The sequence below is a fragment of the Polypterus senegalus genome, chromosome 2 (assembly GCF_016835505.1).
Source record: "Polypterus senegalus isolate Bchr_013 chromosome 2, ASM1683550v1, whole genome shotgun sequence".
Classification (NCBI taxonomy): Eukaryota; Metazoa; Chordata; class Cladistia; order Polypteriformes; family Polypteridae; genus Polypterus; species Polypterus senegalus.
The window spans coordinates 307,653,147-307,675,704 of record NC_053155.1 but is presented as its reverse complement, the minus strand read 5'-3'; the positions used below and the strand labels follow the sequence as shown (position 1 = coordinate 307,675,704).

Below are 22,558 nucleotides of genomic sequence, written 5' to 3'. Positions count from 1 at the left end.
GTTAAAGAATATATTTGAAACAATTTATATTACTCATGAAACGAGAGGTTCTGTTAAATGTAATATGGCAGGGATCTCCTACTCTGCTCCTGGAGGACCACAGTGGCTGCAGGTTTTCATTCTAACCCTTTTCTTAATTAGTGACCTGTTTGTGCTGTTAATTAACTTCTTTTGAATTAATTTTAATTGACTTGTTTTTTAAGATTTGTTCCTCTGAATTGCTTCATTTCTTTCCAAAGAAATGAAATGTGAAGTGAAAGAGCCAAAAGAAGGCCAACTAAGTCAGGGCCTCAAACTCCAACTTAATTAGGTGCTGAGTCTTGTTGTTAAGTAACCCCGTTCTTTAATTCTATGGCTTGTTGCTGCTCTCATTGTGCAATAGCAGACATTTCAGAAATTGTTGATTTTCCATTTTCTAAGAGCACTGGGAAAATGTTTTGGGGACCTGAGTAGATCAACATTCCTGAGACCTTCATCTTTCTTTTATTTTCAGATTAGGGGGGCAAGCCCCCTTGGCACCTTTGGCACCCAATTCCCAGTTGCAGTTGTCTTTCCATTCACGTTGTGAAGGGGGGGCTGAATACACCCCAAGGAGACGCGGTCGCTCCTCCGAAACTCCCTCTTAAATGGTGATACAACGGGAAACAAATAGTTTTTTCTTACATCCTCTTTGGTCGATCAGCTGCTGATTGCTGCTGCTGCCATGCCACGTGATCTGCATCTCGCGCGGCACTTTGAATGTTTAAAAGCCTGTACAGCAGCTGTCCTACTCTTTGTCTTTTATTTCCAGCCCTGGGCATGGTTAAATCTCTTGGCACTCTTGGTTAAGTCTGGTCTTGCGAGTTATTGATATTTTTGACTTTATAATTTAAAAACGGAATAAGAATCCGAAAATCTAACAACATCACATTAAATTTCGATAAAATCTGAAAAGAATGATACCAAACATAAATATGTTGGATTTAAAATATGCCCAATTTAAAACGTGACAAAAAAGTGACATAAAAAGTCACATACAATTTTGCACTTTTAGCCTTAGGATTTTATATATATAGAGTAGATATTGTAAGATGGACACAGTTTGCTGGTCATGTTTTCTTTCATTTTGTATTTCATTATTGTTTGGCTGTTAATTAAGGAAAAAGAAAACAATTAAGGGGTCTTAGTTTTCAAGAGCAATTCAATTGCAATGAATTCAAAAGAAGTTAATTAGCTGCAAAAACAGGTCACTCATTAAGAAAAAGTTAGAATGAAAACCTGCAGCCACTGCGGCCCACCAGGACCACAGATGGGGACGCAAGGCACACAAGACTCATAAATAATAATAGAACAGCTAGGTTAAAGGTCATCATAAAATAGAGAATAATTCACAACACAAATGAAGCACATTAAATTAAATTCTGTTACATACACACCCACCCTCACTTGCACAAAGCCAATTTGGACTTGCCAGTTAGCCTATGAATCACAGCATAAGTACCAGTGGAATGGTTCGAGAAGATTATGCCATGAAGGTGACCCATAGGGCCTTCAGAAAGTATCTTGGACCCCTTTACCTTCTAAACATTTTTTTCATACTACAGCGATCTGATAAAATCATTTATCACGCAACACTCAATTACTCCAGGCTGAGAAAGCAAAAACAGAACTTTTAGGAATTTTTGTAAATTTAATAAAAATAAAAACCTGCAATATCCCATTGACCCAAAGATTCAGATGCTTTATGCAGTAACCCCTTTGGCAGCAATGCCATCCTGGAGTCTTTTTAGGGTTTGACTCAGTAAGATTCACACACCTGGATTTGGAGATTTTCTGCGATTCTTCTTCTTCTTCTTCTCTTTGTCAGTTCGATGAAGACCATCGCTGGATGGCTGTTTTCAGGTCTCACCAGAGAAGTTTGTTGGGGTTTAAGTCTGGGCTCAGGCTCGACCACTCCAGGACATTCACAGAGTTTTCCTTAAGCCATTCCTGTGCTTACGGTCATTGTTCTCTTGGAAGGAGACCCTTCAGCCCAATCTCATGTCCGGAGAACTCTGGAGCAGGTTTTCATTAAGGGTACCTCTGTACTTTACTCCATTTAGCTTTCCATCAACCCTGATTAGCCTCCTTGCTTCCAACTCCACATCATAATGCTGCCACCACCATACTTTACCGTTGGAATGGTATTGTGCAGGTATAATGTATGAGTAATGTATGTGTGGTTCCTGCCTTGCACCCTATGCTAGCTGGGATTAGCTCCAGCAGACCCCTGCAACCCTGTTCAGGATAAGCGAGTTAGAAAATGACTGACTGACTGGCTGACTGAATGGTGCCTGTTTACCTCCAGACATGGTGCTTAGAATCTCTTAATAGTCTGAGAATCATTCAGGTGCCTTTCTGCAAACTCCTAGCAGGGTTTCATGTGTGTTATTTGGCAAGTCTTTCATAAAGCCTGAATTAATGGAGAATTTCAGAGATGGCTGTCCTTCTGGTTGTTTCTCTAATCTCCACACAAGTTCTATGGAGCTCAGCCGGAGTAAACATTGGGTTCATGATGACCTCTCTTACCATGGCTCATTTCCCACAATTACTTAGTGTAGTCAACTCTTGGATGAGTGATGATTGTTCCAAACTTCTTCCATTTAACAATTACGAAGGCCACCGTATTCTTGTGAATGTTCCCATGGCAGACAATTTTTATAGCCTTCCCCAGATCTGTATCTCAACACAACCCTGTCTTCAAGCTCTGCAGGCAGTTCCTTGGTCCTAATGGTTTGATACACATTGTTAACTGTGGGACCCTCTGTAGATAAGTGTGTGCCTTTAAGTTCAATAACTTGTATTGACCACAGGTGAACTTCAAACACGGTGTAGCAACATCTCAATGATGACAACAACAACAAATTCATATGTATACAGCAGCAGGTATTTAAAAACAAAGTGTGACAAAGGCGCTATATCAGTGCCGACCCGACACAGACTGACACTGGAGGCAGACGTAAAAATAAATTCTTCTTCTTCTTCTTCTTCTTCTTCTTCTTCTTTCGGCTGCTCCTGTTACGGGTTGCCACAGTGGATCATCTTCTTCCATATCTTTCTTCTTCTTGCATCTTGTTCTGTTACACCCACCACCTGCATGTCATCTCTCACCACATCCATAAACCTTTGCTTAGGCATTCTTCTTTTTCTCTTGCCTGGCAGCTCTATCCTTAGCATCCTTCTCCTAATATACCCAGCATCTCTCCTCTGCACATGTCCAAACCAATGCAATCTCACCTCTCTGACTTTGTCTCCCAACCGTCCAACCTGAGCTGACCCTCTAATGTCCTCATTTCTAATTCTGTTTATCCTCGTCACACCCAATGCAAATCTTAGCATCTTTAACTCTGCCACCTCCAGTTCTATCTCATGGTTTCTGGTCAGTGCCATTGTCTCCAGCCCATATAACATAGCTGGTCTCACTACCATCCTGTAGACCTTCCCTTTCACTCTTGCTGATACCCGTCTGCCACACATCACTTCTGACACTCTTCTCCACCCATTCCACCCTGCCTGCAGTCTCTTTTTTACCTCTCTTCCACAATCCCCATTACTCTGTTCTGTTGATCCCAAGTATTTTAACTCATCCACCTTCACCAACTCTACTCCCTGCATCCTCACCATTCCACTGATCTCCCTCTCATTTACACACATGTATTCTGTCTTGGTGGTCCTACTGACCTTCACTTCTCTCCTCTCTAGAGCATATCTCCACCTCTCCAGGGTCTCCTCAAACCTTCTCCCTACTGTCGCTACACATCACAATGTCATCAGCAAACATCATAGTCCACGGGGACTGCTGTCTAATCTCGTCTGTCAACCTGTCCATCACCATTGCAAATAAGAAAGGGTTCAGAGCCGATCCCTGATGTAATCCCACTTCCAACTTGAATGCACCCGTCACTCCTACCGCAGACTTCACCATGGTCACACTTCCCTCATACACATCCTGTACAACTCTTACACACTTCTCTACCACTCCCGACTTCCTCATACAATACCACAACTTCTCTTGAGGCACCCTGTCAAATGCTTTCTCCAGGTCCACAAAGACGCAATGCAACTCCTTCTGGTCTCTTTGGTTGTATTCTGCGGTCACATTCACTTCATGACCCACCTAATATAACCCATTTAGTGTGGACTCCGGCACTGTCCATGTAGTCTTCTTGACTTGTAGCAGCTCTCCACTGATGAAAGACAACTTAGAAAAAATGGATGGATGTATTTCAGTTTTTATGACTTCATCTTACTTACCCAAGGTTGATTTACAGACTTTATGATACCAGTGGTTACATTTCTTTTGGGTTTTTCCAATTGAAGCACCGGCTGGCCAAGTGACTTGCTCATACTGACATGATAATGATAACATGATAATTATATTTAACATGATAATTATATTTGAATACTAACCCTCACCTATTCTGTTTCTTTTCTCGGTACCCAAATGTGGCAATTGGTGCCACGGCCCACCTGCCAAGTTGTTTGCCTGGCTATGGTAAAGTCATCCCTGATGGAGGATCACAGGAATCATGAGAAAGAGGGGTCCTTTCATCGGAGCAACGTTTCAGCCGTGGCATGGCCAAATGGGGAGGCAGCTAGATGGATGAGGTCTCCAGGACTCTAAAAATATCCAAACCTAATTATGTCATATCATCTACTGTTAAACCGTACTTCTAAAATTTTTATTATTATGCTGTCTTAAGGAATTGTTCTGTTCTGTATATTGTATTGTATTGACCCCCTACTTTTGACACCCACTGCACGCCCAACCTACCTGGAAAGGGGTCTCTCTTTGAACTGCCTTTCCCGAGGTTTCTTCCATTTTTCCCTACAAGGTTTTTATTGGGAGTTTTTCCTTGTCTTCTCAGAGAGTCAAGGCTGGGGGGCTGTCAAGAGGCAGGGCCTGTTAAAGCCCATTGCGGCACTTCTTGTGTGATTTTGGGCTATACAAAAATAAACTGTATTGTATTGTAAACTGTATACTCACACGGTGTCAGTAGTGGGATTTAAACCCACCACCTCATGGTCTGAAATCCAAAGCCTTAACCCCTACACCACATGGCCTGCCTACCTATTTTTTAACCTTTGTGGTACACAAGAGACTGTCAGAGACCAAAGAAGAGCTGGGGTGCCAACCCAGCCCTCCTGTTTAGTGGCACACTAAAACAAAAAGTGCACAAAATCAGCTTCAAATAAATATGTGCTCTTTATAGTATCATTGGCTACCTAGCAAGCCACAACAGAATGTGGGCCAACTTATGAATGGGCACAGTGGGTACTGGCCCAGAGGGGCCCACGATGTTTCTGATGCCTATTTATGTTTCTGTTTTGTTATCCCAGTGCACTTCTTTGCCTGGGGGCCTATGATGCTGGTAAGACGGCCCTGTTTCAGATCAAATAAAGCTGAACTTGCTCTATGTGACTGTATCGGTAAGAGTCCTTAGAAAATCATGAACCACCTGGTATTTCACCAACCTGTTATCATCTATTCATGGTTGTCTTTGAAACTTGTTAATTGTCTAAATAAAAAGTTTTTTTTTCTAGGAACTATTTGTTGGTGGTTGTTTTGGGGAGTTTCCCTAAGGCATTGAGGGATCACTTTGGTGCCTTCATGTTGTGGTCATTCCGAGAGAATGGACAGGCTTGACAACAATAAATTTTGGGACACCAACATGGCTGTCCCCGTTTACAGGAAACCAAAAACAAACGCTCGATGGTGTCAAAACAGAGTAGACAAAAGCCACCAAATAACATGGGCTGACTAATTCTAAACATTTCTTCTAGGTTATAGAGGTGTTCCTTCTCTCTGGTCACTCGGTTGTGAAGTGAAGCCTTCTTTTAGGCAGTCCTGCTTTTATGGCCACTGGAATGGAAGGGGCAGAGTCAGTTGCCCTCACTGGGCAGTTTCTTAATATGGTGGAGCGGAAAGGAAGGCAATACAGTTAGCAACAGCGCCCCCTCACAATTTATTTTTTGTAGAGCTCAAAATCACACAAGAAGTGCAGCGATGGGCTTTAACAGGCCCTGCCTTTTGACAAACCCCTAGTCTCAACTCTCTAAAAAGACAAGGAAAAACTCCCCAGGGGAAAAAAATGGAAGAAACCTTGGGAAAGGCAGTTCAAACAGAGACCCCTTTCCAGGTAGGTTGGGCATGCAGAGGGTGTCAAAATGAAGGGGGGCAGTAGGATACAATACACAGAACAGAACACAAGTAACCCTCAATACAATATAATAAGTAAAACAAAAATATTACAAGTACAGAGCAGAATTTAACAGTAGATATCATGTAACACAATTTGGATTTGTTTAGAGTCCTGGAGGCCTCGGCCATCAAACTGCCTTCCCTTATTGGCCATTCCACAGCTGAGTCAGCGCTGGGCCAGCCAATCCAATAAAAGGACCCCTCTACTCCCTGATTCCTGCGATCCTCCATCAGACATCACTTTACCTGAGGCCAGCAAAACCACTTGGCAGGTGGGTCATGGCATCAAGTTCCACATTTGAGTTCCGAGAACCTGGGAAAAAGTACCTGGGAAAAACTCCAAGGGTGATCCTCCGGCAATGTTTAAGAGCAGGGGTGCCCACACTTTTTTGGCTTGGAGGCTACTTTAAAATATATATATATACATACAGTGGAACCTCTAGATACGATCACCTCTGTATACGAGAAATTCAAGATAAGAGGAAAGTATGAGCGAAAAATTTGGATCTAAATACGAGCATTGGCTCACGTAACGAGCCACGAGCTAGGCTGTGGTTATGTGTGACGCGTTTCCCGATCCACCTCGACTCGGGGATTCACCCAAGCTGATGCTGCCAGCCCGTCAGCTCACTCAGTGTTCCTTGTCCTCCCGTAGCGTTAGGATCTATGCGTTTGTGCGCTTGTGATTTCATTGTTTCGCTGTAGCAGTTCGTTGTATAAGTGTATCCAAGAATATCGCGGACATGCAGACGGAGAATAGGAGACGATTGCCCTCAAGAGGAGAGAGAGAGAGGCGCGCGCGCAAGCGAGAGATAAGGAGAGAGAGAGACGCGTGCTTGAGCGAGCGAGAGATAAGGAGAGAGAGAGAGACGCGTGCGCGAGCGAGAGAGATAAGGAGAGAGAGAAGAACCATCAGCTCAGTTATGCTCAAATGTCGCTCAGCAGAAAAAGTGTATCCATACTACTTGTATTGCAAGACATCGCTCGTTTTATCAAGTCAAAATTAATTAAAAAATTTAGCTCGTCTTGCAAAACACTCGTAAACCAAGTTACTTGCAAACCGTGGTTCCACTTGTATATATTATTTATCAGTGTTATTTGTTAGGAAAATTGATTTTTATGTTGATATTTTTGGGGGTGCGGAACGGATTAACTGGATTTCCATTATTTTCAATGGGGAAGTTTGTTCTAGATACGAAATTTGCTATACAAGCTCAGTGCTGGAACGAATTAAACTCGTATCTCGAGGTTCCACTTAAATATATATATATATATATATATATATATATATATACTGTGTATACTTTATACATAAAATATATGTTCTCGTACCTTGCATAACTGAATAACCCTTATGGCACAATAACAATTCAATACATTTATGGTCGCTATTTGGATTTAATAATCTTCATGTGGGAAAAGGCTGACTGGCATAAATAAACAGAGCCGAATAATGTAGTCAAGGAGGTAGCACATTTCCTCATGTTTGGGTACGTTTCCTCTGTGAGTAAGTTCCAAAACTGTCCATGAGCCCCATACTTCAGCTGAATGTCATCCTGTAGTGTCAAAATCTCATCCTCCACTGTAGACGAGTTTTAGGTGAAACAGTTTTGCAATTTCTGATGCGAGTGAATCACCTTCAACATCTTCCCTAAATGGATAGCACTTAAATTTAGCGATTGGCTCAAGTAAAGCTGAGTCTTGAAACCGTCTGTCAAAGACTGACAGACAGTTTTCAATCTGATCTGTGTAGCGTATGCTCTCAAGTTGCGCACACGCCTTCCATTGCGTCTCCAGCTCTGACGCGAGGTTTTGGATGTGCCCCAAATCAAAGTGCTGAAAAACTGACGGCTGTCTGATTAACTGCGATTTAGTTCCCTCTCCTTTGTCTTTCTCAGATCGCTTTTTTGAAAGGAGGTCAGTTTCGTAGTTTTTTTTGAACAGTTCCAAAGTGCCTTTCCACATTTTCCTTCTTTGGAATAGCAATGATAGATTGACAGATCAGACAAACGCACTTCAACTGTGACATTGTGAGAAAAAAATCCCTATTCCAATTCCACATCCAGCCCATACCCTCCCCAAACAATTTTTTTAAAATCCCTTCTTTATTCGATATAAATTGGAAGGCTAACTAGATCACAGCTGGAGTTTTGCAGTAGCTTGAGCGTTTGATTGTGCATGCGGGATGACCAGTGTGTTTGAAGAAAAGAGATCTCGGACTGGCTGCCCTGTATGTCAATCAAGTGGCAAATGCCATAGGGAGGATATTTGATAGACTAATGTTTTGAATGCAACACGATCTACCTGCACTACCTTTGCAATCTACCGGTCAATCGCGATCGACACATTGGGCACCCCTGTTTAAGAGTATATTGGGGGTTGTTCCTGCCAAAAGGGTCAATACCAGCTCTTATAGAGAACTATTTTTCACAGATGGAAATGGCATATCTGTCCATGTTTTATGGAATAAATTATTTCAAGGTCATGCTGATTTCATAGGAATTAATTCTGAAAGCTTTGAAATCACCTCATGTTTTTTTGTCTGACATCTCCTTACTCACTGTGGTGGGCTGGCGCCCTTGTTTCCTACCTTGTGCCCTGTATTGGCTGGGATTGGCTCCAGCAGACCCCAGTGACCCTGTACTTAGGATATAACAGGTTGGATAATGGATGGATGGATCTCCTTACTCACAAGTATGAGAAAACCCCCCACCTATGATATACCGTGTGACAATCCTGATGTCTTGTTAAGCAAAACATTGAGCTTTTTGGGATTCCCCCTATTTTTGTCACTCCAGACCTGAAAAACACTCAAATTTAGACCAGTTTGGACCTTATTTTGTGCAGGGAATTACACCCTTATGATAAAGATAGGTGTCTTTAGTAAAAATGATTAGAAGGCCCTGCCACATCAACCGACCCATAGGGTTTACCCTGTAATGGGATACGAGGGGTCAAAGTTAATCCTTTCACTAAATGTTAACAAAATGGGGACTACAAGGTGTCGTTTTATGCTATTTTTAAGTTGCAGATCATGAAAATGATCATATTTCTGATTTTTGATTCTCGACTGGTGGTCCTAGTCATCCCAGAAGGTAAAAAATGACAAATCTCAAAATATAAGCATATGGGGTATCGTTTTAGACTATTTGAGGTCAGTGAAATGAATATAATGTCATTTTTAAATTTTGATTCTTTACTGGGTATCTAGCCCTTTATGGACCTCCATCAGAGGGTGAAAATGACAAATTTCTTTTACATTAAGAATACATAGACTCTAAACATTTAAATTGAAGCACACATTTTAATATTTCAAGTACTGTATGTACTCATATATAAGTCGTGTTTTGAAACCTGAAAAATCGATCAAAAAATCAGACCCCGACTTATACGCACGTTCAAAAATACGACACTTAATTTTTTTTTTTTACATCTTCTTGCCTCCTCCAGTCTCGCACCAGTTTTCAGATACATCGAATTTTGTTGCAGCATCGCAGTTACCAGTTTCTTTCACCACTTCAATGTCTTTTAATTTAAAACCAGCTTCATATTTTCTTCTGATCGAACGCTCCATCGTAGATAAGTGATGCTCTTACGATGAAGGTGTATGAGGGTGTGAGATACGAAAAACACAAATCAGTGCAAACATCACTTCAGAATAGTTCGGGTATTACTGTGTGCTCACATAGGCACAATACATAGGAAAAAAAAAGGCTGTGTGCTCCGCGGTTCACTCTCAGGTGGGCTTTAACATATCATAATCTCTTGGACCAACGGCGTGAGTTTTCCGCATTCGACTTATACGACCAACATTATAAAATACCAGAAATTATAGAATAAAATCAAGTCCCGACTTCTCCCTGGGAGAACTGAAATGCGAGTATATACGGTATGTGATACAACATTTGTTTATTATGTATTTCTAACACGTGAAATAAAATTACATTTCTTATGAATACCCTGAATTAGAGTGGCTTAGGCTAATTTTGACTTTTTTTCCTTTTTAATTACTAAGGGGCTTTGCCCCCTGCTTGCTTCGCTCGCCAACCCCCATGTTTGGTCTTCCGGATACACACTTGTAATATTTTTTTTTCTTTGAATTGTTGCTATTTCATTACTTTCACTTTTATTTCGGAACTTCTGTAAAAACAATATTTGGTATCTTTCTCGTCCCAATATGATGAATCTTTTAAATGAGGTCTGTAAGACTTGTGTTTAATCACTTTGTACTACAAGTATATTTAAGGATAGGTTTCTCTGTTTGGAATTTCAGCACAGACAAAACGATCGACATCATCAGCAGTTAATAATTTATTTTGCAAAGTGACCATTAAATGTTTGTGAGTTAAACCCCGTTTTTGAAATTCTCTGACTTAAACTAATTTCCTTTTGTTTGCGTCAATGCGATCTGTGCTATCTTTTTTTTTTGATACTGTAGCGACTGACGTAATAAAGTGTCACAAAAGTTCTACTTTAACAATCGCCGACCGCATAACCATATCACGATCTCACGATCACCCTTTGTTGTGTAATGTTATTTGCGGAATATATACATTACCTTTCTTGTCGCCTGTTAAAATTTGCATCGCTTCTCCGTGGTCATAAATATACACCTGACCGAATTGTGTTTTCTTTGAAATTAAACTTGTCGTTGCTTTAACTGTTGCGGGACATCAGATTCTCATAGTGTATGGTCCATTATTGTGTATTGTGTGCATTGAATGATGCGAATGCGAAATGACTTTGTTGTCTGCTCTTTGCCTTTTATTTATGACCTCGATTTGTCCTGCTATTTTTTCAATTACACCTGGTTCTGATGATTAATTACCTTTTGTATGCGGTAATGCGATCTTTACTATCTTGTCTTTGATACTGTAGCGACTGACGTGATAAAATACGGTGTTACTTGATCAATCGCCGACTTTGTAATCCCAAACACAACTTTCTAGCACCCTCTCCAACCCCTCATTCCCCACGTCTTGCCTCCCCCCCTTACCGCATCAATCAATAACCCGCTATCAGTCTGCCGTGCTGTACTCTGCCCTCCCTCGATCGGACCGAACAGTCACTTAAAACAAAAGAGGCTTCAGCTTGGCTGGGACGCTACAATACTTTTGAATTTTACTGCTTTCATATTCTGTACCTTTCTCTCCATATGTATCGCGCCTTGGGTCTCTTTTCTCCGTGCTACTCTTTCTTCTTTGCTGAGAGCACAGGATCTGTGTGTGCCACATGACTTTACATGACTGAATGTTTTGCTGGCTGTCTGTGCTCTTATTTGATAAGAAGGGCGTGTCTTGCAAGAATCTTATGTTCCACGTCCCCGCGAGACGGCCCTGGGACAATCTCTTGACACCAAGTCTCATGTTTACGGTCCCCGCGAGACGCACAGTGGCCAGTCTTTTTTGTTTCGCGAGTCTTTTAAATGTCTTTCGAGAACTTCTGAGAAGATCACGTATCGTCGCCTTGCTTTTCCATTCCAGGATTTTTTTTTATATATAGAGAGACATCATCCTTATTTACAGATATAGACTGTTTAAATGATGATTAAATCTTGAAATGTTTAAAAAAGAAGAAAAAAACATTTCATAGGATTTACTTACTTTTTCATATGACTGTATATTTAAATTATTTCTAATCCTTTAATTGCCATATACAGCTTCTTGTATGAGGAATTTATGAGCTTTCACATACCCAACTTACTCTCCAGAGAGTTTTTTTGGGGGGTCAGAGCACAGGGTCAGCTATTTGTTCAGCACCCCTGTTACACTTGCAGGTTAAGGGCCTTGCTGAAGGGCCTAACGGAGTAGCGTGTCTTCTGTCTGCCACTGTCAGGATTTGAACCATGCAACCTTCAAGTTACCAACCCACATCCTTTAGCCACAGAGTCACCACTCCACCTATTTATCCAGACCAGGGTCATTTGTTGTTTTGATGCAGGAGCCTATCCCATCTAGTATAGGATGCAAAGCAGGAACAAACCCTGGACAGGACACGAGCCCACCCACACAGTCACACACCAAATGGCAATTTTGGGTCACCAATTCACCTAACCTTCATGTCATTAGACTATGGGAGGAAACTGGAGCACCCCAACCTGGGGAAAACATGCAAATTCCACACATGGAGGACATAGAAAGTGAATCCTGATCTCCTTATTGCGAGGCAGCAGCACTAACACTGTGCCACCATGTTGTCCGCTATATTATATTATACTAGTAACAACGGACTGCACGATATCGTGCAATAAACACCCTTGCCTTGAGCATTCCTAGTCTTCATCCTCTTTCTCTGTACGTTTATCATTCGTTTGCTCGGAGGTTGATATCCTTGCTGTTTCCTGAGCAGCTCTTGTTTTCTCCACCCTAGCGGCCCGCTTCTTCTCTTCTTTCATCAACATCGTTTCGCGTTAAAACTGAATAAGTCAGTGTTACTTAGTACGTTTTTCACTTTAGCTGTCACTTAAGTGTTCAATCTGCCTCAAGAATGATTTAAGACATTAAGAGGTGGGAGAAGTGAAGGCTAAGGTGGTAGGGATGAGAACGGCGCCCTTACGCATGCGCCGCACGTCTGCTCAGCTGTGCGATGCTGAGAGTTTATTCTACAATAAAATAAAATAAAAAGAGTAATAAAAATCATCACCTTGAAAGCGGACAGTAGAGATCGCATAGATTATGTGTACCAAATGTCAGGTCAATAGGTCAAAATTTTTGTGAGATTTAAAATTCTGGACAGACAAACGGACAGCCACGGCAGCTTATTACATAAGATTATATTATATTCAATTATTGAATTACTTTCCAAATCAAATTAACCCAATGATTCCCCTTCCCTTTATCCATCCATCCATTTTCTGTACTGCCTCAATCTGTTGCGGAGGCTCACGTAACTTCTTCATTAATAAAGTACTTTGTTGTCGAAAGTGTTTTAATAAAGGTACTGCAAAGTTATGTTGTCACGTCAATTACTAGGTGTAAAAAAAGCCAAAACCAGCCCTTACCATCCACAGGGGGATGGCCTAGTAGAGCAAATCAACCGGACTCTAATTGAACTGTTGAAACAAACCCTACAGCAACATTCAGGGGAATGGGATGACTTTTTGAACCCTCTGGCATTTGCACACAACACCAGCACACACTCCTTTCTTTCTTTTGCATGGTAGAGAAGCTCGAATGCCTGCTGACCTTCTATTTTCATCGGGTTCAACAACCACTACAACTGCTTCCGGAACCCCTGTGGACAACCTTAACCAAGTGAGAAATACATTTCAAGTGCTAGGAATGACCAGTTGGCTCACAAACAACAGAAACATTTTTATCATCGCCTTGTCAGACATGAGCCATACTCCCCAGGAGATCTTGTTTGGCTAGATGACCTTACTTCTAAACGTCAGAAACTGTCCCCTCACTGGAAAGGACCCTTTGAAATTGTGGAGCGCATGGGTTCTTCTGGGGATGCCTCGGGAGTAACTTATCGTATAAGGTGCCCTTTTGAACCTACCAAGTTACAAGCAGTCCATTATAATCGTCTGAAGAGATAAACTTCTCCACTCCCCACTATCTCACCCACTATGCCACACATTCCAAGACCTCCTTATGGAAAGTTACCTAAAATGACTGCACTGACTGGCTCGCTCCCCTTTGTTCCAGCTATTCAGAGGCAACAGGAAACTGGGGTTCAGTTGGGTAAAGAGAACTTGACTCGGTTTGGACATGACACAAACACTAACCTGCTGTTCAGCTGGAATCGGGGACAAATCAGGGAGCACTTTCTCCTGTTGAAGATGTTCCACATGAGCCAACTCAGCAACGACTTTGTTGTCCAACTATCCTACCAAAACGTTTCAAAGACTTTATAATGGGGTAAAATGTAACATTATTAACTTGTTGATGTATTTTCTAAGTTGTAGATTTACAAGACTAGAAACATGAATGCTTCTTTCCTGAGGGAGGGAATAATGTAAAGTTATGTTGTCACTTAACCATTAAATTAGAAAAAGTAAATGTTCATTATATTAGAATGGGAATTGGAATATACCTACATTTAGATTTGCAATGTTCATTTGCCTGTTAAGTTGTAATGCGTTAGAGAGTAGTGTTTATAAAGTTAAACTCTTTACCTCATTACATAAAGGAGTCGTCTACAACTGAACTGTTCAAAACGAGATTAAACACTCATTTCTATTCACTTGCATCCCGTGACCTTCAGTAATACTGCTGGTTTCCTCATTGTGATTATGTAACATGACTTCTATTTTATGATTTATTTCACTTATGTTCATTTATTTTATTTCTATTTTTGTTATTCATGGGCGGCATGGTGGCTCAGTGGTAGAGCTGCTGCCTCTTAGTTAGGAGACCTGGGTTTGCTTCCCGGGTCCTCCCTGCATGGAGTTTGCTTGTTCTCCCCTTGTGTCTGTGTGGGTTCCCTCCGGGTGCTCTGGTTTCCTCCCACAGTCCAAAGACATGCAGGTTAGGTGGAATGGTGATTCTAAATTGGCCTGTTTATGTGTGTCCTGCGGTGGATTGGTTCCTGCCTTGTTGGCTGGGATTGGCTCCAGCAGACCCCTGTGTTCGGATTCAGCGGGTTGGAAAATGGATGCATGTTAATTGTATGTTTTTCTTTAATTCTATTATTGTGAAGCACTTTGGCTACAGCATTCCTATGTTGTTTTAAATGTGCTATATAAATACATTTGACATTGACATTAAATTTGACATTAAACATTCAAGATCTGGGAGAATATGTGAGAGGAAGTAAGATTGCCATTGTTTTATTTTGGCCTGACCATGTGCTATCAGCTGCAGAGAATACAGCGTGTTTTTGAAACAGAAATCTGCCTCCATCCAGTTCTTTTTGTTCCCAAAAAAGATTCCATCCATTTTAGAAGAGAAACCTTGTTGCAGTCAATTGATTGGAGAAAATGAAGATTTGTTGCCATAAAACTATGCAGAACATCCTAAAATTTTGACAGTACTTCGCGTCTTTGCCTTTATAGAAACCTGCCATTGTGACTGCATTTTTCAATAATTACAATAAGTTCCTACTTATTTATTTTTTTAAAGAACTTCTCTTTCTGCAAATAACGTCAGGGATCTTCGGGTAATTGAAACAAAAATAGCACTCGTTGATCTTTCCAGGCGTGGCCCACACTGTGCGAAATCCGAGGCAGGTGAACACGCTGGTTCGTCACGTAATGCGTACATCATGTGACGATTATCGAAGAAAGCGCTCTGTATTCATGCGATTCTTAACCGGCCCCATTTCGTAAGGCTGGGCGCTCCGTGATGTCCCCATTTATAAAATAGCAGAATCGGAAAATGGGACGCTCTACTGTTGCCTAGCAACTTTTTTTCCCACAGAACACGTGAGGGGCGTGCCGCTTGCTTTTTTTAGGCCGTCACTCTGCAACGGGAGCGCACCTTGTCTAGACAGCGAGCGTCAGTGGGTGGTGACGGCGAGTCTGCATTTTCCTATAATCGAGAGCCCTCTAGGAGTCGGAACGCAAAGCGTCAGTGGTGAATGTCAGGTAAAAAGATCGAGCCAGTGATGGAAATGCACCACGGGAGAGGGAAAGAGGCAGAAGACGGCAAACCGAAAGTCGAAGATCCGCAGGGTAGGCACCTCGTGTTTATATTGTTGTTGTTGTTCCCGCACCTGTTGGCTGTTGAAGTCGGCATAAACACAGATGGACGTAGCAGTGGGCTGACTCGACTGGCTTTCAAAATAATCGGTTTACTTGAGCGTACAACTGATCCGAAATATACTGTCCAAACGGCGGAGAGAAGCCTGTTACAGGTGGATTGAGGGGCCATAATCAATGGGGGAAGAACCACGGTCTACTCGCGTCTGTCGACACAGCTGGCTTGATCTACAGGATTTGTATATGTCCAGAATGTGTGTGAGCGGCATGCGCCTAGAATTCCCCCCTTTCGTCTAGAAGTCGTCATGTCTTTCTTTCCAGAGCGTTAGTTTTGGTGTCATTGCTCTGGTCCACCATATCAGAGATGGTATCCATAAGAGCGTGCCTGTAAAACCCACCGGCGTCCCGTCCAGATCTAGTTACGCCTTTTTAATTGGAAAAACGAGGGCATAATGTGAATTGACAGCTCTGTCATTGACATTATGTAGTTGATTGGTTATTTAGAGACTTAGTATAATACTGAGACATATACGAGGGCGCTTATCTTCATACCAACTAATTAATGGCTGTCTCGCTGGGCAGCTGGAGTCTAGTCAGCAAGCATCGGAGTCAAGGCAGGAACAACAACAGATGTATATGTAAGGCACAATGTGCAAAATAAAAACGCTACACAAGATTAACAGGGAAGGCACTGCATATAACCGATAAGGAGAAAGAAACTTCATCTACTAGACAGGCAGTGAGCTTGTTTTCAGTCGCATTTTGCCTATTGGTAAATTGGCATTAAGAAACAGATTTGAAAGGCGCTATATAATACGTGTGTATCATAAGTAGAAATGAAAATCGCACCACAATTGATAGACAACAGACAGACAAGCTGGCTTTCACTCGCGTTTTTGTACAATGGTTTACTGACGTAGTAGGCACTATAAAAACTTCAGATGCCCCAAAAAGGCACTATACATATTAGATACTAACCATTTAAACAAAAAGGCACTATACTGTACATATGAAATATTAGACAGAGAACCCTTCTTTCAAAAATGTTTTTCCGTATTGACTTGCTGATATAAATACACAATAAAGTCAGGTAGGTATATAGATAGGGGATATGAAAGGCGTTATATGGATATAAAAATGCAATTTATAGATATATAGCCAAAAAGGCGCTTATAGCTATTAGGTACTAGATAGACCGAGAACCTTTCCTTCATACTCATTTTTAGCCACTGACTTGCTGACTATAGAGTTTTATGGATAAGAAATCAGCTATGTATAGATATGTAGATAAAAAGGCACTATGCATATTAAAGAGACGGCAGTTTTGTCCCCATTGACTTGCTGGCGTAACAACACCTGAAAGTCCGTGTATAAGGTGCATAAATAGATAGGGGATATATACGGCGTTATAAGGATATGAAAGATGCAATGTATTGATAGATATAAAGACAAAAAGGCACTCAGCATATTATAGATTCACACAACATCGGCTGAGAACCTTTCTTTGAAATGCGTTTTAACCATTGACTTGCTGATGTAAATACACTATGAAAGTCCGTATATAAGATAAACAAAGTGATATATGATATAAAAGGTGCTGTATGAATATGAAATCTGTCATGTGTAGATATGTAGACAAAAAGACACTAAACATATGAGACAGATGACAGTTTTTCCCCACTGACTTGCTGACGTAAATGCAGATGAAAATCGGCATCGAATAAGATAGATAGGTGAAGTAGAGGGTGCTATATGGATATGAATAGCTATGGATAAATATCTAGACTAAAAGGCGCTATACGTATTAGACAGATGAGAGTTCCCTCCACTGACTTGCTGACATAAATATATGCAAAACTCTAGTTTATCCATCCATCCTGCTGAATCCGAACACAGGGTCACAGGGGTCTGCTGGAGCCAATCCCAGCCAACACAGGAACCAATCCCGGGCAGAGTGCCAACCCACCGCAGGACACACACACCAAGCACACACTAGGGACAATTTAGAATCGCCAATCCACCTAACCTGCATGTCTTTGGACTGCGGCAGGAAACCCACACAGACACGAGGAGAACATGCAAACTCCACATAGGGAGGACCTGGGAAGCGAACCCGGGTCTCCTAACTATGAGGCAGCAGCACTACCACTGCGCCACCCAACTCTAATTCATCTGATACATAAATAGACAAGGGGATATAAAAGGTAGGGCGGCATGGCGGTGCAGTGGGTAGCGCTACTGCCTCGCAGTTAGGAGACCCGGGTTCACTTCCTGGGTATAGACCAGTATATACAGTAGCACCTGTACATAGACAAAAAGTCTCTGTGCAAGACCGTTTCTTTCCTTATTGGTTTACTGACTTAAATATAAAAGGCCCCATAAGAGAGAGTGAGAGACGGAGGATTTATGCAAAAAAGTCACGTATAGGTTGATAAGAAACACGTTGCCCCTCTGTATGGTTGGAGTGTGTACAGGAGCCCCACCATTAAGGCGTATTAGGCATTCGCCCCCTGGCGCAGATCATAATGGGGGTGTAGGTTAGGAACCTTGGTGGGGAACCCATTCGCACGGGTTAGCTACCGAACAGTTGGTTGGCTCACTAATGAGCTTGGCCTATAGTTTGCAAAATAACCAGCACCGGCACTGGGTGTGTATGTCAGTCATGCGTCCCGTGCTAGCATTGTTAGGCTCCAGCATCACCCCTACCGCGACTCTTATAAGCAGCTTTCAGTCACGCCTGACCATCCCATTGATTTACATCTTACTTTAGTCACAATAGGTGCAGGTTTATTCACAGCAGTGGCGTAGCTAAGTGTGGGCGGAGGGGGCGGTCCGCCCCTGGCGGCACATTTTGGGAGCGGCTGGGTTCTGAAAAATATAAATCATGAAAGAAAAAACTAAAATTAGTAATTATACGTGAAAATGTATTGCTATTTCTCTCAATATAGGAATAAATCTATACAAAATGTATCTTATTTTTTCTCAATACGTCATTTTAATTTTCTAATTAAATAGGTTAACATATTCAGATATGAAGCCCCGCCCTGAGCGGCACGAACTCTGGTTACGCCACTGATTCACAGATCGGCCGTTTGTCCAGTTATTCCTCCTTCTAATTATTATCAAATTATTTTAAGCGCCTTGAGCATGGGAAAGGCGCTATATAAATAAAATGTATTATTGTATGCTTCATATTTAGTCTTACTTCTTGTTTTTCTTCTTATTCCTTCTCGTCGTTCATCACTTAATTGCCTTCACACAAGATTTCGATCACATCCCCGTAATCACACAACCACAGGTCACTTTACTGCCCTTTATGGCAACCAAATTGCCTCTGACTAAATTTTTTTTTATTTTTCCAGAATGCTTTCGATTAAGACCAACATCAAGCTTTTAGCACTAGTAGTTTGCAAGTAATCACGTGACAAACAGACAGACCGTAACATTTTATGTGCATATCAGTTGTTCTAATCTGGGATCACGCAGTGTTTAGTGATGCTGCCTCAGAGTTTCAGGAGACCGGGTCCAAATCCTGGTCTTTTCATCTGCGACTCAAACCACCTACAACTGAACAATAGCAAAACCAAGGAGCTGGTGGTGGATTTTAGGAAGCCCAGGCCCCTCATGGACCCTGTGATGATCAGAGGTGACTGACTGATTGTAGACGGTGCTGACCTATAAATACCTGGGAGTGCAGCTGGATAATAAATTGGACTGGACTGCCAATACTGATGCTCGGTACAAGAGAGGACAGAGCCGACTATACTTCATTAGAAGACTGGCGTCCTTCAACATCTGCAGTAAGATGCTGCAGATGTTCTATCAGACAGTTATGTCGAGTGCCCTCTTCTACACGGTGGTGTGCTGGGGAGGCAGAATTAAGAAGAGGGATGCCTCACACCTGGACAAACTGGTGAGGAAGGCAGGCTCTATTGTAGTCACGGAGCTGGACAGTTTGACATCTGTGGCAGAGCGATGGGCACTGAGCAGACTCCTGTCAATCATGGAGAATCCACTGCATCCACTGAACAGGATCATCTCCACACAGAGGAGCAGCTTCAGTGTCAGACAGACTACTGTCACCATCCTGCTCCACTGACAGACTGAGGAGACCCCACACTATGCGACTCTTCAATTCCACTCGGGTTAAACGTTAACATTATACAAGATTATAGACTGTTACACCTGCCTCGCTGTCTCCACCTTGCATTTTTTAACTTGCACTGTGCTTTTTATTGCTCTTTAATTTAATATTGTTCTTTATCAGTATGCTGCTGCTGGAGTATGGGAATTTCCTCTTGCAATTAATAAAGTATCTATGTTTCTTTCTTCTGTATGGACCTCCCAGTGTCTAAATGGGCCTTTCTTTGATGTACACTAGTGGGCAAAAGTTTTAGAACACCTCAGTTTTTCTTCAAATTGAATTTGTTGAAATGCAATGAATGACCTAAAATAGTAAAAAGGTAAGCATTAAAGTGTCAGAGGTTTAAATGTAACGTTTAGGTCAGCAAAAACTGAAAAAAGGAAATCTTATATAATATGCTAACAGGGCTGTCCGTTTGTCTGCCCAGGATTTTAAATCACCTGCAGCTCACAAACCGTTTGACCTATTGACCTGAAAATTGGTACACAAATACTACGTGACCTCTAATGTCCGCTTTTGGGGGTGATGATTTTTATTACTCTTTTATTTTTATTGTATTTTATTGTAGAATCAACTCTCAGCCGTGTGCATCATTGCGTACGGGTGCCATTCTCATCCCTACCACCTTCCGCATCACTTTTCTCTACCTCTTCATATTTTAAATCATTCTTGAGGCAGATTTAAGTGCCAGGTTAAGTGAAAAATTAAGGAAAACGTACGAACTAATTGCAACACAAACACTGACTTAATCAGTTTTAACATGAAAAGATGCTGATGAAAGAAGAAAATGAAGCGGGCCGCTCTGGTGGAGGAAAGAAGAGCTGCTGAGGAAGCAGCAAGCGCATCAACCTCTGAGCAAGTGAATGCTAAACATACAGAGAAAGAGAATGAATACTATGAATGCTCAAGTCAAGTGTATGTAGTGTGCTGTTACCGGTTTCAGAATATTACAAATGGGCCTTCTTCATGGAATAACTCATAGGTGACAACCTACAGATGTCCTGCAGCATTTCAAGTAAATGAAGCTTTGCACACAATTCCCACTGGTGTCCCAACTTCTTTTGATGACTTCAAAACCCTCTGTGTGTCTTCAAGCAGAGTTGGAACAGACGACTGTGTTACTTCACTCTCTGAAGTCCTACTTGGGCAATAAGAAAGTGATAATGGCAAGAAAACCGCAATTAACAAATGAAATGAGACAGAGCATTATGACCCTTACCAGTGCAGGCCTTTCATTTACTGTTAGAGAGATTGTAATAAAAATCAAAGTGTCAGCAAGTCCAGGGGTGTCCTCCACCATCTAAAGGCAACTGGAAACTGGAAGGAAACTCTGATAGGAAGAGTCAAAAAGTCACCAGCCAATCAGAAGACAAGTTCCTGAGGGTCACCAGCTTGGGTGGTCACAGGCGCCTCACAGCACAACAACTTAACAGTGCAGGTCGACAAAAGTGAGTGTCAGTTTGTGCTGTGAAGAGGAGACTTTGTGCTGCAGGTTTGACAGGGCAGCCATTCCTTAAAGGACAAAACGGGGTCTTGAAATCCCCAGCTGTGGACAACTGCAGACTGGAAGAAAGTCTAATGGACTGAGGAATCCAAATTTGAAATATTCAGTTCATCACGCAGGGTATTTGTATGCTGTCGAGTTGGTGATGTGAAGGTCCCTCCACATGTGTCACCAACTGTCAAACATGGAGGAGGAAGTGTGATGGTCTGGGGTTCTTTTACTGGAGGCTGAGTTGGTGACTGGCATTCTGAATTAAAAGGGTTACCACAGTTTGGCTGTTATATCAGCAAAAGGGGGCTACTTGATGAATCAAAAATCTGAATACAATTTTGTATACTTAATGATTCTTTGACTTGTTTATTTGTTCTATGCCAGGATTTAATGAAACATTAAGACATTCAACTGCATGCATTTCCATAAAACTTATAAAAAAATTAGGTGTTTTAAAACTTTTTGAGGTGTTTTAAAACTTTTGACCGGTAGTGTACATCTTAGGTTGACTGGTATTGTTGATTGAGGTCGCATGCACCATGAGAAACCAACATTCTGCAAGAAATTGGGTGTACATGTGACCATAAACGTGACCATGAAGTCTGACTCCTGCTTTACTCCTCATGACGCGAGGAGAAGATGTGACTACTTGTGACCTGAACTGGAATAGCAAGTTTAAAAATTGACAGATTAAGTTATATAATAAAATATATACATCCATTTTCGGGAACCTGCTTAATCCAGCATTGTGACTACCAATTTCTTTAATCAAGTGCAGAGATTCAAGGCAGCATTTTATTGCTTGAAAAAAATAGTTTCTAAATGAATGGGAGTCATTCGGATGAGCTGAGAGCTGGGAAATGACTTGATGAATCATGTGGCCTGGAGCCGCGCCGTGCCAGGGCTCTTTTTTTAAATTGTATGGTGGCTGTGTGATGGATCCTTATTCACTAAAGCTGATGCCTGTGCATTAAGGGTAGAGCGGCCTGTGCAGTTTTAATATTTGCACTGCTTTCTTAGTGTTGATGTATCCAATGTTTAATTTTCTTTCTTCGT

General features: G+C 41.7%; 1 protein-coding gene and 1 pseudogene across 1 annotated transcript in view; one reads left to right on the top strand and one right to left on the bottom strand.

Annotated features, from left to right (window-relative positions):
• Positions 1-22,558, bottom strand: part of LOC120524051 — a 658,450-nt pseudogene that overhangs the window by 540,062 nt on the left and 95,830 nt on the right.
• The window catches only part of LOC120524052 (stomatin-like), a 35,809-nt gene continuing 28,832 nt past the window's right edge, over positions 15,582-22,558 (top strand). Inside the window, exon 1 of the mRNA XM_039745879.1 lies at positions 15,582-15,836. Coding sequence (XP_039601813.1) covers positions 15,743-15,836 — 94 coding nt within the window. The 5' untranslated portion in view covers positions 15,582-15,742. The remainder of the gene's footprint in view (positions 15,837-22,558) is intronic.